We start from the raw sequence: 18369 nt of genomic DNA on the forward strand, positions 1-18369 counted from the left end.
TGGGGGTCTGGATTCCTGAAGCTTCAGCTCTCCCTAAAAAGGGAGTTAGGCAACCCGACCCTGGCATCGCTGCCAGATGTAGTGCTCAGATATGGTCAGAGCACCGTAGAAACACAGAGGGGGAAAGGAATGAAGATGTATGCAGTGCAAGGCTTGGATAATTTGAGTTAAACAAGGCTTAGGCCTGTGCTCTTAATGAGAAAGATAAAAAGAAATCTGCAATTACTACCAGTCTACTGAATGAGGCAGTGGATTTAAGAGAAAAAAAAGAACAGTATGATTGTGTAATTAAAAACTGTAACATGCATGCAAACAAATGGCAGAAAAATTGAAGTTGCCTAGGCAACATTAATGCTGACATTACCCAACTTCTAAGTGCCTGACTTCGCAACCTTAATGTTAACATTTTTTAGACATAATATATAATTAGCTATAGCCAATTAGGGATGCTATGACTCCTGTTGGTAACCAGTAATATTTACATTTAAATATAGAAAATTATTACTGTTGGCTATACTGTATTATTTAATTATACAGTCAGTTTAGAAATGAAATTATATCTGAAGCATTTGAGAGATTCCCTAGAGCAGAAGTGATAGAACAATTATTACTGCAATTTGGCATAAGGAAACTTTGTTGAAAGTCTAGAATTTCACCCAATCAGACAATTTGATTAGTGTCCATGTATAGGAGCACTCTGCACTGCTGATGAGTAATTTCAAAATGCACTGTAAGAAAAGTAATCATAATAACTACGGACACTTTTCCTTAGCAACTTGAGTATTAAATTTATTAAGTTTTAAAAGTCAGTTCAGAATAATGTAATTAGTGTAAATTCGGTACCATGGTGGAAAAAAAATCCCAGTGTGTTTGAGCTTATTACAATCACTATGAATAAAAAGTTCTGTTTACTGCTGACAATTCAATTCGTGATGCCCAGCAATTACAGTTAAGCAAGGTCTGAGAGCTTCATGCCAAACAGCTGGGGCTTTGAAGACACAGAGGTTTCTAAATTACTTTCCGGGAAAAGAGGCATTAACAAGAGGATGTGTGTGTGCATGCAGCTTTCTAGTAACAGTAATGTGGGCAGACTGATGGAAAATAAGAATATACTCTCTATGCCTGGCATTGAAAAGTCCACTATACAAGGGAAAAACCAGATGCATGTGAAAATACCAACTCAAGAAACTTATACACAAACATATTTTGAAAATATGAAGGCAGTAAAACCAAACTCCTGAGTGATCAAAAGCATTTTTCCCTGGACTCTGAGAACCTGGAAGTAGAAGGAGGTAAGATCTCAATGGTCATTACAGTCTGCTTACAAGACAAGGATGTTAAAATGCACTGAGTCCTTTGGAGAGAGATTGCTGTTCTGAAGGTCCTGGTCATTTCAGTCACTGGTAAAGAGCCTCCAGCTTTAGGTGACATGAATGCACAGATCAGGCACTGCACATTTACGAGACCAAGCCCTGAGCTTAGGCAGGGTTGGTAATGCTACCAGCTTTACCAGTTAAAGCCACCATCATACCGCACCTTTGGCTGCAAACACCCTCCTGTTGGGATATGTGATCTATCATCTGGCTTGTGAGCCTGATTTGTAGCTTGTCCTTTCTAATAGATGCAAGAAGGAAACACTACTTGCCTGCAGTCATTGAGCTGCAGGGCTTAATGCTAGCTCCTGGCTTTTGTCTTTGGACATACTGCCTGCTCCCAGTCCTCAACTTTGTGTTATAATGGAGTGTTTGGCCTATAGCTTGCCCTCTGTCCATGTTCTTTCCTTGCCTTTGACTATAAGGCTGTTCACTGGTTTTGCACAAGGTCAGTGATTTTTAAGAAGCAGAGTGTGCGTGCAGCCAAAGAGGAACATGGGTACATAAGAACCTGTGGATCATAAGTGCCTGTGGATCATCTCAGTGGTCCACCTAGCCCAGCCTCCTGTCCCCAGGAGTGACCAGTGGTGCTCTGGGCCAAAAGCACCATTCAATGCTCTGAAGTGTAAGACACGTAGGCAGCGAAGGTCTCACAGTATAAAATTAGACAGAAGAAATATATTATTGTTTTAGATCATCTTGTAAGTGTATCTACTTTCTCTATACTGTTGTTTTGTTTCGTATATTGTTTCAGTTTTTTTAGGTCTAACTGTATTTATAAACCAAAACCCACAGTGACATTATATTTAGAGCTCTAAGTTTAAATGCAAACTCAATTTTGGCGGGATTTAGCACTCAGCCCTTCTAACTGGTTATTCATTCTCTTGAAAGTTCTTAGAGTAACAGGTTCATGGGTTTGTTGCAGCACACGAATCAATCTCAGTATCTTCTAGAACAGTGCAAACATTTCATTCTGCTCTCCCTTCATGTGGTGGAGATGGAACAGAGAAGGAGGAGGAGAAGTGAGCTTCAGGAGAAGCAAACACCAAAGACTGACAGCAAGGAGGTGACAGTGTTTGTTGTGCCAGTGTGTAACACACACTGAGAGGACTATGGGGCAGAGCATTTCTGGTGGCCTCGCCTCCGAGCTCTCTGCAAGAGGCATGACCCAACCTTTAATGAAAACCAAAAATATCACACACTTGAGGAATATTTGATGTGGGACAGCTAAACTCCAAGACATATTTTTGTGCTTAGAATGACCAATTACTGCAATAGCAATGTACTTTCTAAAAATCAGGGTTATACCTTTGAGACTGAAACCTTTAGCTGAAATTTGCCTTGCCTGACTTCTTACTGTCCCATATCAAGGTGATGTATTAGACAAGGGTCCATAGATATGAAAACCCCCACAATTAGAAAAGTACTGGCACTTTCATTTCTCTTGTATTATGAAATGAAGCAAAGATGTTCAGCTGAAAAAAAAAATGGAAAATTCTGCTCATACACTTTCACAGACAAAGAGAAAAAGGGCAGTGCTGATTCCAAGGAATACATGTAATTCAACATTTCAACCTCCCTGAAAGTAAACTTTGCTCACTAAACTCCAAGGAATTTTTTTAATATCAAATATACATTTTCTCACTTCCATAGACTTCAGTTCCCTACATTAGCACAGTTAGAAAGCTGCCTGATCACGTAAAAGAAGACCTTTAAAATCTTACTTATTGTCATATTTTTGACCTGCATTCTATGTAGACAAAACCTTAAAGGTTGTAAGTACTCACTGTACCAGTCCCTTGCTGCACATAACACTGATGGGATATGTTCATGCTTCACTTTCACAGCTAGGATTTCAATATTCACCTTTCCTGTAGCCACAGACTTTGGTTTAGGTTAGCATCTGCGAAGTGGAGCAATACTGAAACATGAAACCATGAATGACTCCTCTGTCCCTGTTTGCTTCAGGTTGGCACTTTGGCTGTGCAGTCTGGACCCTCAGAGCACCTTCTGTCACTTCTGAGTGACATTTCTCTTCTGCATGAGAAAGATCCACTCATATCGAGACAAACTGCTGACCCTGAATGCCAAAAGAATCACTAGTCCTAAAGGTGGCACAATAAAACAGCAAAGAAAACAGTGTACGATATGAAAAAGAATTGAAAGATTAATCCTGAAAGCAGTTAGGATTTCTCTGTAGTTTATTTTTGTGTGCAAGTTGTTCCTAAGGAACACCTTGTTGAGGCAAATGGTCAGTGGGTTTGTTAGTGAACAGTATGCAGTGAGAGAAGCAGAAATTCCTCTGATGGACACATTCAGTCTTATCTTAGATTGCAGGATAAACACCTGCCCCAGAACATTTAATTAAACTCTTCTCCATTCAGAGGAAACAAACAAACTGAAAGACAAGGATACACCATCCACAACTGATAAATGAAGAACCATTGTTTAGACAGATATTTATGCTTCCATCCTCAGTAGTTTTGGAAAATAAACCACTGAAAAAACACACCCTGAACAGCAATATACAGTCTCTGGGGGCTGAGGCTGCAACATCTACACACTTAAATAACTTCATGGGTGTTGACGATTCCACTTAACTCAAAAGTATTGTTCTCATGCTTGTGTCATGTCTGGCGTGTAATGTCCATACACGGACTGGTGTGCAGAGACAAGCAGCAGCCTGATACCTCAGAGGTTTATGCTGTTGTGTGAGGACTATAGGAGTGAGCTGCCGGCAGTCCTGTAAAAATCAGGATTCCTACCATACCTACTTTGAGGAGAAGAGGAGTATGTGAAATTGTGGCAATGTAACAGCTATCAGAAGTACTACACTACTTGGGTCCAAACATCATAAAATGTAATTGGCTTTATGTGTCTTCTTTCTCTGATAAATTTCAGAGGAATTGTTAGTGAGTCCTGACTTAAATAATCTCTGTTAAACCACAACATTGCTGATATTTGAAGAGTTTCAAAGGATAAAACCAAGAAGCAGCACAAGCTGTTTATAATTTTTGTGTAATCTCGCTACCTTCCCTGCCCAGATCGTGTGCATGCCCAGAACCTGGACTAACAAACGCATATCTCTGAAGGCTGGTTTGCTGCAGGGCTGTGACCTAACACTTTGGTGGGGACTGTAGAATTAACCCTTTGGTGAAGAGTATGCAGCTGGTTTTATTACCTTCTCCAGAGCTTAAGAACATCACTGCACAAATGTACCTGGACTTCTGCCAGTCCCTGACTCCCTTCTTGAATCTGAAGCGGTTTTCTTCATTGCTTAAAATAATGTGAGGGGTTTTTTTTGTTCTTCATCCCAGAGCAACTATCCCAAATTAGCTGTCCTTGGGCAGGAAACAAACAGAAGACAAGCCACTTCTGCTTTCACTATAAGACAGACTTACCAAGAACAACCCCAAGCATACTGTCAAAATTACTGCCCAGTTATTTGGGGAACGAGTGTACCCTGCCTTCAGGAGGGCAGCCCATGTGCAGCACTTGCCCCAAGCTACAAGCAGCTTTTTTAGCATCCAAGCTGGTCCCATGGTGTTCCTCACCAATGCCAAGTCCAGGCAGCTGTGGAGCCTTTTCATTGGGAACTGAAATGATTAACTAAATCATAATTGCAGATCACTCTTTGGTTAGATTTCAATGCCTATGGATCAATGAGCTATCTAATTAGAAATCTTAAGTTTGAAATATGTTTATAAAATTATACCCATTGCTATAAAATTTACATGTCTCGAAGGAGATATATCTGAATTTCTGTAATCAGTTTCTCAGCATGTTTGCTTTAAAGTATTTCCTACACTCAGCTGTTACACAGTGTGTTTATAGGAAGGTCCCCAAAAGATACTTTTATCTACTTGACTGTGAATATATTAAGTTTAAAGTCAAAACCTACAGGCATTTTTGAGCTACTTGGTGTGTGTAGGTGCAAAGGCTCATGTCTGTAAGAATTCTTAGTGTTGGACTCAGAGTTTAGAAATAAACTGTATACTTTTGTTTCCTAATCAGCAAATACTTTGTAGTTTTAGCAATTGAAGGACTCTTCAGACTTCTCTCCTAACAGCTGCAGCTTAATAAGCAGCTTCTACCTAAAACCACCTTCTTCTGTGCATAAAAGGTTTAAAAGAGAGCTTGGCTCTTCTTGTAAACACCAATAAACTTACAAAAACATCTGGACCTCTATTTGGCCCAGACTGCATTGCCCTCGAAGCTTTTTTCTCCTAACTTTGTTAACACCAAGGAACAAGTTTAAAAAAATATTAAAAATCCATCATTGACTCGTTTATTCTTCAGGTCTTGTTGATTTTTTTTTTTTTTTTAAACAATACATTACATGTTTAAGTCTTACCAAACATCGTAGAATTTTTTTCTGGGCTGTTTGTCTTAAGGACAGCAATCAGTTTATAGATCAAACTGTGCTTTTGTGCGAATTCCTTCTTGTCTTTTATAGACAGCAGAATAATTGAATGAATTTAATTATTTTCCCTACAATAAATCAGTATATACAGAGATGATGAAAGATTTAATAAAGATATTTCCTTCATTAGGGACTAGTTCTGCATTCCCTACTATGAATAGCATTTACAAAAATAATGCTATTCCCACTCCAGTCAAAAGGACTTCTCACAAGGGTAACGTGTGCACTGTTTGACCTCATCCTTGTTCATTAATGCCTATAAAAACTCCATTAGACTACTTAAGGAAAAAACACAGAGAAAGAGAACATTAATAATTTTATTAATATTGTGCACAAACTAATAAAACTCTCTGGCAATGCTAGAGCCCTCTGGATCATCATCTCAGTCTTGTTTCATCTAATGTTATTATCTCTAACTGCAGTGCCAAACCTAGAGCAGTGCAAATTTTTTGCAAATAATTAATGGTATAAAGATAGCAATTTTTCTCCTGCTGGACAGATTACCTATTAATACATTCTGATTTTTTACTATATATTAAAAATGTGTATGAAAACACCACAAATGAATTACTTCAATTGACTGCACCCACAGTTAAATCACCTTAGTCCCTTGCTGTAGCTTATTTTCCTGATGAACTGACTTGGAATAATCTTTATGCCACTGTTTATGAGTTCCTGACCAGGTAGGTAGGTGAACAGCCGCGCTGGTTGGCATTACCCTTATGAACTCTGTCAAGAGTTCTTCCTCTGTCCCTTTTACTTACTTTCTTTCTCAGTCTGTACCCAGGTCTCAGTGGATGTTTTGCCTTTACTTCTGACTCCTTACTCTTTCCATCTCTTCAACACTTCTTTTACCAGACCCTTCAGTCAAGACCCCAGTCTGTGCTACAGGAGTCTCTCCACTGATCTAAGTTTTGTTTTTTGCTGCTTATCTCAAGCTCCCCCCCTGACAGCAACAGATCTCAGCTTCTCCACAGGCAGGACGTGGCTCTTCTTCAACTCCTCTGCCGTGCCAGATCACAGCAGCATGTCCTTGGATTACTAATATCACTTCCCAGCATCTTTAGAAGAGTTGCTACATCAACAACATTTTATAATTGTCTCTCATATTTTCCATCCCGATCTGCAATCCAGATGACATTTTCTACTTAAATATTCCTCCCACAAAGGCACGAAAGAACCCACCATCTTACACCCACTGAAAAGTCACTAATCTCATCCCCTTCTCCCAAGCAAAACACATTAGCACCACCACAGCACAGAAGACTCAGTACTTGTCAGTACAAGTGCTCCTTGCTCCCATTCTTCATTCCAAATTCTCTTCCCTACCCAGTGCAGATTCCTCACCTGACTGTAATTTCCCAAAGCAGTAATGGCTGAAGGACAGGTCACGGTTCTCTGCTGCAAAACTAGAGCAGTAACCAAGACCTTCCTGTAGACCCTATGAAAGCCAGATGCCTTAGCAAAAGATCCACCCAATGTAGAAGCCCACAGGAGAGAAACACACCATGGACACTCAAGTTATCAGGTATTTAGGCATGCTCTCACACAGCACTCAAATAGCTTTCAAATAGCACATTTAGGCAACGGCTCTCAAACAGCACTTGAATAGAGCAGAGGTTGTGGCTGTTTCCCATAGAACACCATCGGCACAGCAAGTCATTCTGATGACTGTACTGTAAGCAGTCTCCTATGCAAATATTTAATGTCCTGTAATAAATCACATCTGAAAAATGCTGGAGAACCTGACTAACCAGATTGATGGGGTCAGGGGAAATCCATCAACAAAAAACTGAAAGGAAGGGAAACTAAAAAAGCAAAGTGAAATCTGCTGCTGGTGGCAGTTGCTACAAAATTTTGATTTTCAGTTATGTCTAAAGAATATTGATGATTAGTGATTTAGCAGAAAATTATTTAATATAAACACTAAATTGAAAGGTTCAATCTTATTCAGCCTTTATACAATATCCTGAAACTAAGCTGCAATTTCTACCACATGAGGCATAAAATCAATTAAAGAATGTTTATGCTCTAGCAGACTTGTAACTACACTGCTTAAAGTTCAGTCACTTTGTGTTTGAATATATTTTTGTTAGTTTTCCAATCTGAATCTGGTATTCATTAAATGTGATTTCTTTCCAAAACCTTTTGGCCTTCCTGGCTCTTCCTGCTAACAGGGTCTATGCTGGTCTGAATCTTACACTTTTGCAAACATAATATGTTTTTTAAATATGGTTATTTCCATTAGCAAAACTATCTGGGCTCTGCCTATTTTGCATTCAGTAATATTATGCCCTTCAACAGGTCAATTGGTGCATGGGAGATAGACCATGTATATTGATATTTATAAGGTTTGGAACTGAAAGGCTTGTGAGGAGGCAGCTGCTCTGACCTGGATGCAGGATATGAATGGGAAAAAGGGATTACAGTCCCATTTGATGGCATCATGCAATGGAAGAATATGTGTTAGGCTGGCGATGTTAACGATAGAGTCTTCTCCTTTCCCTACCCTTTGCTACTCAACAGTCCATCACTGATAAACCAATAACTGCATTAGGTGGGTTACCTTCTCATAGGCAGAGTATGAAGCCATATATACACAAACATGGGGTCTGAGCACATCTCTTCACTCCTTGGGGAGTAATGAGGTTGGGGAGTGATTCTGAATCCTGCAGAGGAGTGGAGCATCTCCCTTATGAGGAAAGGCTCAGGAAGCTGGGTCTATTTAGCTTGGAGAAGAGGAGACTGAGGGGTGACCTTATTAATGCTTATAAATATATAAAGGATGAGTCTCACAAGGATGGAGCCAGGCTCTTCTCAGTGACAAACAATGGTAAGGGGCAAAGGGTAATGGGTATAAACTGGAACAAAGGAGGTTCCACTTAAATTTGAGAAGAAACTTCTTCTCAGTGAGGGTAACAGAGCACTGGAACAGGCTGCCCAGGGAGGTTGTGGAGTCTCCTTCTCTGGAGACATTCAAAACCCGCCTGGACACGTTCCCATGTAACCTCACCTAGGTGTTCCTGCTCTGGCAGGGGGATTGGACTAGATGATCTTTCAAGGTCCCTTCCAACCCCTGACATTCTGTGATTCTGTGATCCTGTGACTGCTCAAAGATTAGATCAAGCCATCTGGAGGCTGAGATGATTTTTTTTTTTTTTTTTAATTAGCTCTAGTGATGCTTCAGGATCTCACTTCTAAAGACCATGCAGGGAATCAGGCCTGCAGATCTACTATTGTCATCAAATGCTTGACTCTGGGATAGGCAAGAACAACAGTTTTAGAGCTAATTCCATTGAACAGAGCAAAATTACATTTCAGATGCTTGTACAGTTCCTCAGGAAGCAATCAAGACACTCCTCCTGTCACAAAGCCTTCAGAGATGTGGGATGTCTGAGTAAAGTGGGAGGGGTGGAGAAGACAAAGGATTCTGTGTTCAGACGTTTGCATTCTTACACTGATTATCAACCAAAATCTATTGTTTGATGACAATTCGCATGACTGCCAGTTTTCATTTCCTGCAGACACTGGCAATAAGAAGATAAAGGGTACGGTGTCCTTCACAGCTTTGCATTCCTACCACACTGTCACTGATATAGCCCTATGAAAAATGAGGCCAAAATCCCATGAAGACTTAAGCTGCCACTGTAAGGCGGTTGTAGGGGGAATACTTCTTTGTTAGCCAAGCCAGGTTGTGACATTACAGCCTACAGCTTTCATTTCAGCTTCCAGATTCATCAGACCTAAACCCTAACACAGTGTCTGAGGGGGCTCTCATTGTGTCCAGGGCAGCTGATGAACACGTACACTCTTCAGTGGGAAACCTGCACCACCTGCATTCACAGTGAGCCTGGATTTGAATCAAAACCCCCTAAAAAGTTACAAGTGATACTAGGCCCATGCCTTGGTGAATATTTTTAAAATTGTATATGAAAATATTAGTTTAATAACACATAGTCTATAGAGCAATACTTCAAACTGTTAGAAAGGACCATGCCAGAGACATGCACTGCAGCAATAGTGACAGTCCAGTAAAAGCAACCTGATTTTTTGTATTCATTAGGATCCAGAGCTCAGCACTTGTATAATATTTCTGTCCCCACCTTTGCTTCCTGAATAAACAACACCACACAACCCAACCCACAGCGCCCTCCCCCTTGACATTCACATTCTGTTAAACAAATTAACATTGTTAAACACACAACTGCAGCAGCTCCATAGGCTTAAGGCCTGCAGCACCTCTTTTCAAAGATCTCACAGGATATTTAGTTTTATTATTTGTGCATTATTTATAAAGCATGAAAATTAGTAATCCTTTTTCCTGACCTACCCCAGTTAATCCCAAACTTGAGGCAATGATTCTTCATTTGACTTTTTTTAGGAAGGTACAAGAATGTATTATCTCAAATGAAACAACAACAACAACAAAGCCGAAGCCAACCAAACAAAAATTAAACAACAACAACAAAACAACAAAAGAAAAATGTCTTGTTCTTTATAAGGGATAATCTGGAAGGCATTACAAAGGCCATTTAATTTATGACAGGTAATTGCTCTTATATAAAAGCAACCTCGTGGTGGTGGTTTCTGGGTTTTTTTTTTTTGTGTTTTGTGGGTTTTTTTTTGTTGTGTTTGTGTGTGTGTGTGTTTGTTTTGTTTTGGTGGGTTTTGTTTGTTTGTTTTTGTTTGGTTTTGGTTTTGTTTTTTAACCACAGCAGAAAACATCTGTTTTGGTATCAGCTAGTTCCCCCCTGGGGTTTGCCACACATCTAGTGGCATACTAGACCTTAATTCTACCACATGCAACTCGTCAGTTCCTAGGAAATGGCAGGTACCAAGAAACACGAGGATGAGGTGATTTAAACAATAACCACTTTATTGAATTTTCCATGCATATAGTAACAGATCTTATTGACAATCCTTCTCTATTTACTTCTGAAAGGCCCATTTGTGTGGAAACACAGGGTCTGTTGTGGTGTGCATCCATCACCCCTTCCATGTCTCTGGTCTCCTGAAATTCAAGCTCTCTACCTGCAATGTGATATACTGCATAAATTGCAAATCGGCCGATACTAGGACATTTTTTGTGAGTTTTTGATTGCATTACTTCCAATAAATGTAACACTATGGAACTGCTGGAGTTCTGTACCATGCAACAAAAGCCTGGCTGTTACCTACATATCAATTTTAATAAGTTTTCTTTCTTACAGATGATAATGCTTCATTTTAAAAATCTAAGATGTTGACTATAAACATGTGTAGGGTATTTTTCCTTTTAAAAGAACGTGTGGGCTGTGTAAATAGAGGAAAAACATTAAGGAATCACCTGTCACAAATAGCTGGCATAAAATTAATTACTTAATAGCCAGGAAAAGAAACAAAACTACTACAATTAAAGTTTTGCAAATGCCAAAATTGATACAATGACAGATAAAAGGTCCTCCTACAGATTGTAAACTTACCTGTAAACCGCATGTATGTTCAGTTCAGCTAAATCCAAAATACAGGTACAAAGAATACTTTCAAATTACAGGAAGTTTCTGATGGACAACTGGGAACTCTCTTACAGTTGAAAAACTTTTAAAAAAAGAAAAAATTCATAAATGTGTGAAGTTTATCAGTCTCCTAAATTCCTGCTTGGTTCCTGAAATACTCTGATTTCCTCCAGAGTTTATGAATTATAAACAGCTGCAAAACAGCAATTACATTGTAGTTAAATATTTAAACTCTCACTGTGTATTTTTTAGTAGTTTTGTAGAAAAATGATTAAATCAGAATTAAAAAGTGATGGTACGGGCAATGTACTGTCCAAATGCAACCACACTGGATGACGAGGCAGTTACTCCTGCGTGGCTTGGATTTGGTGAAACTGAAGTGGGCAGAAAGTAACAAAATAAAACTACTGAGGTATGAAGAGAAGAAGAAACGTAGGTAAACCATCAGGGTAACTGATATAAGAGGAAGGATGTGAAGGCGAGAAAGGTAGTTTAAATTTTGAACAGTATTACCGGGCACTGTTTCCTGGACCTGTACAAGTCCCCGTTCACCACAAAGAGTCTCTTGCTGCCTCAGGGGCAAATCAGAATAAATGAGACGTATGTCTGCAATCCTGCTTGCTCCCATTCCTTGTGTCCTAGATGCCCATGTACAAGAACAGTGCTGTGAACAGAGCACAGAATTGGGGAGCAGAAATTCTTGATTCTGAGCTCATCAGACATACTCATCCTACAGTCTTCTTCAGGACAGAAAGTGACTGATATGTACCCAAATAATTTTTTAGGTTGATTACAAGACAAAGGAGAAAAAGATAAGAAAACCAGGTGTGATAAGAGTGGACTAGGGCAGGCCTACTCATTAGTGTAGGTAGACTGAAAAACAAGATATCATCCTTTCAGAAACAGAATTACATTTTTAAAAAGAATCTGCTTATAAAACCTTGCATGCTATAAAATTACCAGATCTGATCCCTGAACCATCTGCAGAGTGGACTGCTTTTAAATTTCCCACAGTATGGGAATTACAGTTACTAAATTGCAGGACAAAGCCACATTTTTCAAACAAGGAATCTAACCGTTGAGACTTTCCATCGCCTTTTGAAGACTTCTATAGAGAATTGACCATTCACAGCATCATGAAGGCAAACACGGGAGAAATTTGTGGAACATTGTTGGTATACTGTATATAATACTGGAGTACAGTATAGGTTATCAACAGTATTTGTAGGGTCATATGAGAAGCAGGTCAAGCTAATGAATGTATTGAATAGGGAAAAAATAGAAGCTCTAGGCAGACAATATGATAAAATTCAGTATGTGCCATGAGGAAACAAGCAGAGAACAGAATAGTGAGAAAAAACAATGAGGTAAAGAACAGCTACACATGCTCCTCACATTCGGATTACAACACCATCCCTTAGGAGAGAGTTACAGTTGTACAGTGGGGTGCACAAAACTGGTTATTTTAGGTTGCAACTCCACAAATAATGTTGCTTGAATAAGCCAGTGCTGTTGTACATTTTTATTCTAGTTTGTAACGTGTGCTGAACAACAGAATGAAATACTTTTCAGAAAGAAGAGCTGGAATCCTCATCAGCATAATACCTATATTGTGTGACAAGAAAAAGATTAACATATGAACATCCATTTCCTGCTAATCTATAAAGAATGGCTTGATGATTACTGCAGCAGTGTCAAAAGACAGGAAGATGTTGTACACTCCAGGCTCAAGGAACAACCAGGAAATATATTTCAGCAAAACCAAGACAAAAAAAGAGTGAGCAAGATGCTAACATATCCTAATAAAGAGAAAAGTATTTCATGCAGAATGGTTAGTCAGAGCGGATGCCTCTGGATATTGTCTGCAGAAGTCAATTTTTCTGGAGAGCACACTCAGATATTCTGTAAATCCCAAAACACAAGCAAACTAATTTAGATATGGTATGAGGTTTGGCACCAGGGAAAGAAAAACTTCACAATTTATGGAACTGTCTGACAGTTTCTAGGCAGAAAATAATGGGTTTGGAGAATTTTAAATGCTGTGGCAACCACAGGTCAATGTGCTTCCCACCATTTCTCCCTAGTAACAAGGTGTCTCAGAAACAAATTGATGACAGTAATGTAACAATCCCCTTGAAAACAGTCCCAAAATAAAACGTTGCCCATCTTGTTTAAGCACTGAGAAAAAAAAAATAAAAAAGAGGTTTTCAGCTTGTCAAAAAAACCCAACATCCTTCCTTAAGCACAAGTCTGACAGAAACAATCCATTTCAAAGCTACGTATGTCCGGCAGCACAGTTGTGGTACCGTCCTGCAGACTGGGACTCATGAGCCCGGCTCTATCTCTGGGCTCCTGCTGACATGGGCGGTTTGGAAGTCACCAGTGTGGATAACCAAAACCAACTGTATGCCAGTACGAGCCAGAGCGCTGCCTTTATGTGCCATGACTACAAACTTTGATATGCCATAGTAATGCTTTCCTGATGAGCTATAAACTCTTGGGATTGACCTTGAACAGACCTGGAAAGAGTTCAGAAGAAGTCCTGCTTACTTGCCAAAGCAGGGATAGCTTTCTCAGGAAAAATGCAGATGGAAGTGGTACAATAAAGCTGGAGGTGGATGGAGGATTTACAAGTTTGGCAGACTAATAAAATAGCTCTTCTGTAATTATACCTAATGTAAAAACCTCACAACTGTTATCCATGCATTTTGCAAGGCCAAACAGCAAATGTGAACGAGCTGGGCACTGCGTAACAGGCTTTGCATGGCAACTCATGAAATCATCACTGCTCAATTTTTAGTCAATTTTGCCACCTCTTAGCATATGTTGTTTCAAACTGCTGTATCCTGCAAGCAGAACATGCAGCTGGTGATTTGCTGGCTCTGGGAGCTGAACTAATCCCAAATTTGAAAGAGAGTCATGAGTAGGAAACAATTTAGTTGTTCTCTGGGGTGAAGAGTGGAAAGAAAAGGGCAAGTGTTGATTGCAGTGTTGATACGTTGCAGAGTTGATCCGCCCTTTAATTTGGGGAGTGGAGTCAAACAATTCCTCTGCCTCACTTCATACAGAAAACTCAATTGATCTTTGGACCATTCCCGTAAAGCAAAGGATACTCCCACAGCATCTGAAACAAAGGCTAATCATGTTGGAGGAAAGACATTCCCTGATTTCCACAGACATTGGGTGAGGCTCGAACTCTATACACTTTTGGAGCGAGCTAACTGAATAAATGAGGCAAACCGTATTGGCCATTATTAAGTATTAGCATTTAGAGGCAAGACGAGTATCAGAGAGAGTTAATGCCACTAGAACTTTTTTGCTAATGCATAAATTCAGTCCCAATATTAAAAAAAAATATCAAAATCTAGTACTTGTCAGTAAAAATATTAACATCTTTTTGAAAACTAATGAGCAGGAATCCTTTTTATTTGATAACATTTATATATACAGATCTATCTTCTACTTGCTTGTCTAACTGACATTTGGCTGCATTCCTAGTTTGTTAGATCCATTTTAACAAGTTAAGCAGAAATAAAAGACTTCAGAATATTTGGAGTACTGCAGCTGAAATGAGCTTCTGAACTGAAGTAAATCTGTGTGTCTTCAGTGAAATTAATTGACCCCTTCAGTATGAACCAACTGAGAATCAGCCCCTGGCTCTCCCTTAATGGAATTTGTTCCCACAATAAATACAAATGTCATTGTCCTAGTCTGCTGCTGACAAGACTAACATTCACTGTCTTTGAATTTAAAACTCTCTGGCCTTTTTACTGTCTGTATTTCTGGCAGACACAATATGCACTTTTTTTCCAACAAAATTACTATTTTTCTCTGCTTTGCCAGTTTTCTCCCTTGAGTTTTTTATTTTTTGAGGGGGTTGGGTAATTTTCCTCCTGGCTGTTAAAGTATGAAAGCCTGGCAGTAGGAGGAGAGGTGGCTGCTGTCCCTGAAGGCCGATGCCAGCCACACGGGTCAGTTCTGGGGGATGCTGCGTGCCGGGGGTGTGTGGAGGCAATGGCATTCTTCACATTTTCCGAGGGATCAAGTCACCCTGGCACAGGCTGTGCCTGCGCTGGGGTATCGCTGCGACACTGCAGGTCTCCAACATCACTAAGTGCTGCTTCTGCGCCACCGCACGCAGTTCCCTCCCGGGAGAGGGAAAGGAACAGGTAAAGATTTAGATGCTCCTCTGTCAACTGAGCCAAGCTGATGCTGTGGAAGCAGGAGCTTGATGAGGAAGCTCCACCTGGTACACATTGAATCATAGAATAGTTTGAGTTGGAAGGGACCTTCAAAAGTCATCTAGTCCAACCCCCTGCAATGAACAGGGAGATCTACAACTACATCAGGTTGCTCAGAGCCCCGTCCTGCCTGGCCTTGAATGTTTCCAGGGATGGGGCATCTACCATATCTCTGGACAACATCGCTGGCACAAACAAAGAAATCACGTCTTTTCCACGGGAAAATCATCAGAAGTTGCGGCAGGAGGTGAGCTGTGCTGGAAGCACCCTGACTACCAGTCCCCCCGACCCCCGTGCCACTGCCCTCCCCACCCGCGACACTGGCTCTCCGAGGAACTTCCCGCCCGGGGCTGAACCCGCTTCCCCCGCTGTCCCGGGGGGACCCTCCCCGTGCCAGCCCCCTACTCACCGGTCTCCCCATCATCATCATCTTCCTCCTCCTCTCCTTCCTCCTCCTCCCCCTCCAGATCCAGCAGCACATCTTGGTTCTCCGCATGCATCTTCCTGAAGTCGCAGCCCCCCGCGCCCGCTCTCCCGCCGCCGGGGAGGCGAGTCCGCCCCGAGCCCTCCCTGCCCCGGGGGCGGAGCGGCGGGGGGCGGGCGGGGCGGCCGCCGACACCTTGTCCCGCCGGGCTGTCGGCCGGGACATCGCTCACAGCCCGTTCTGGGCTCGCAGCCTCGCACGGCTGCTGCCTGGAGCAGCTGGGCTCCGGGAAAGGCGAGCGCCCGGTGCGGCTCCGGACAGGCAGCGGTTGCTTCCTGAGGCCTTACGTCGCTGTCACCTTCCAGCGTGCAGTTTGCTGGAGCTGTCGGAACGGAGAGGAGGCACTTACTGATCTTCGGGCACAGACCGTTATCAAAATCATGCTCTGTAAGCGGGCACATTTACTTACTTCATTAACAGCATCCTGAATGATCAAAGTTGGAAAAAAACACTACATTTCTCATGGTGTTGTGGGTTTTTTTGGTCGTTGTTGTTTGTTTGTTTGTTTGTTGTTGTTGTTTGTTTTTGTGGTTTGTTTTTGGTTTTGTTTCATCTGGCCTTATCGTAGAGTTCATATATCTGATCATATCACAAGCTGATCAAACAGTATCTTAAAACTAGGAAGCAGCTTTTGTTTTTTTTCTTAACAGGATGCAGGCTGAAGATTTTACAAAGATTTCTCTGGTTTTGTCCAAAACTGGGTTGGGAGCAAAACCCATGAGTCTTCTTAGACTATGCCAAATTAGGCACCCAAGCATTTAAGAACTCGCCATTGCTAAATACTTCTGAAAATAGGAAGCCCACATATGTAAGAAAACCCAAACCAGTAAGTGGCAGAGTTATTTGGAGAAGGTAGCAGAAGTTGGAGGGGAAAGGCTCAAGGACTGAATAAACAGCCCATCTGTGCAGCTCTGCTGATGTATTCAACTCTGTTGGCTGTTTCACTGGTGTTAGGTTGTCCTCATCTCCATCTTCATCTGCAGATACAAACAAGGAGAATTTTGCAACACAGGAAATGCACAATTGTCATTATACAAAAGTTCTCACAAAAAGAGATTTGAGTGCTCAGCAATATACCACTGTACTCACAAGTATTGGTTCCGGGGGAAAGTAGAGAGTTCTTCAAATGGAAAGAGATCTGGAGGAGTATCCAGAGGCGAACTGGACTGAGCTTGAATAGTGGGAAGAAATGGAAATAAGGCTGGAAAAATTGGTTGAAGAAATGAGGGGCGGCAGTTTAGGGAAAGGAAAAAAGAGCAAGATAACCTTTCTTCTTTTTTTTTCTTTTTTCCTTTTTTTTCCCCCTTTTTTTTCTTCTTCTGCATAAAGCACTACATATCCTATAAGCAACCTATTTTCAATCTCTAGTCTGTTGCTGATATTCAAATGGCCCACAGGACCCAGGATGTCTAAAGCATACAAATAAGTATCTGGACCAAAAGCCATTTGTCAGATAAGTCTGTCACTTGCTAATATTGTTATCTATTGTCAAGCAGCTGTGGGTTCAGGTCACAGTGAGTCTAAGTGCAAGCACTTTCTGACAAAAACGAGTTGAGAAATTTGACTGGGAAGCTTTGGAGCAATTCTGCTAAGCAAAGACCTCCCTCACACTGATTGCTTGAATAGAGAAATGGTCTGTAAGAACATAAGTGAATTCAACAGGACAGAAACTATCATCTTTCTCAACCTTATTGATGCCAGCACCATTATTAGCAAACAAGTATTGCTTGCGCTATCTGACAGTGAGCATTTCTGTCACTCTGTTAGACAGAGAAAGCATCACAGAGCTGAACCTGAGGAGGGCAATGCCACAGGCAGGATACCTGGTAAACAGTAATGCTGCATCCTAAGATACATGTTGTTGTGTGTACCATGTTTGGTACACAGTGTGCCACCCTGATACACAGCCAGTCTGCCTCTGACCATCTCAGCATGTGCTCCATGACAACTTGTCAGGTTTTGCGCTTGGCGAGGTTACAAGGACAGAACGAATGACCCCGCTCCTTGCCAGGAGCATTTACCCCAGGCTGACTCAGCCACAGACACCTTGTGGTTTCAACGTGTCCAGCAAAGAGTTGCAGCAACATCATTATATGCCTGTATTATGTAATATTAAGCTGCCATCCTCCCTTCTGGATCCTTCCCAAAATGTGGTCCCACTGGTGACATCTTATTTCCTAAACAACGAGAGGAGAGCAGTGATTGTTACAGACAAGGTACAGTTTAGGATTCTGATGTGAGATTTGTGCACTCTTGAATACACAACAAGGACATCACTGTTACTTTAGTTACCCGATTCCTATTTTCACATTTCATGAATGAAAATGTAATTTAAAAAGCTGCTAAATGAAAA

At 41.0% G+C, this 18369-nt stretch overlaps 1 protein-coding gene across 3 annotated transcripts in view; it reads right to left on the minus strand.

The window, feature by feature from the left end:
- ANO6 (anoctamin 6) overlaps positions 1-18158 on the minus strand; it is a 77557-nt gene extending 59399 nt beyond the window's left edge. For 2 of the 3 annotated variants that reach the window (XM_065048604.1, XM_065048606.1), the window contains exon 1: positions 15942-18158. In XM_065048604.1, the coding sequence (XP_064904676.1) occupies positions 15942-16181 (240 nt within the window). In that variant the 5' untranslated portion in view covers positions 16182-18158. The remainder of the gene's footprint in view (positions 1-15941) is intronic. The other variant, XM_065048605.1, reaches the window with a different exon arrangement.
- Between the last annotated feature and the right edge of the window lie 211 nt (positions 18159-18369).

The sequence above is a fragment of the Columba livia genome, chromosome 1 (assembly GCF_036013475.1).
Source record: "Columba livia isolate bColLiv1 breed racing homer chromosome 1, bColLiv1.pat.W.v2, whole genome shotgun sequence".
NCBI lineage: Eukaryota > Metazoa > Chordata > Aves > Columbiformes > Columbidae > Columba > Columba livia.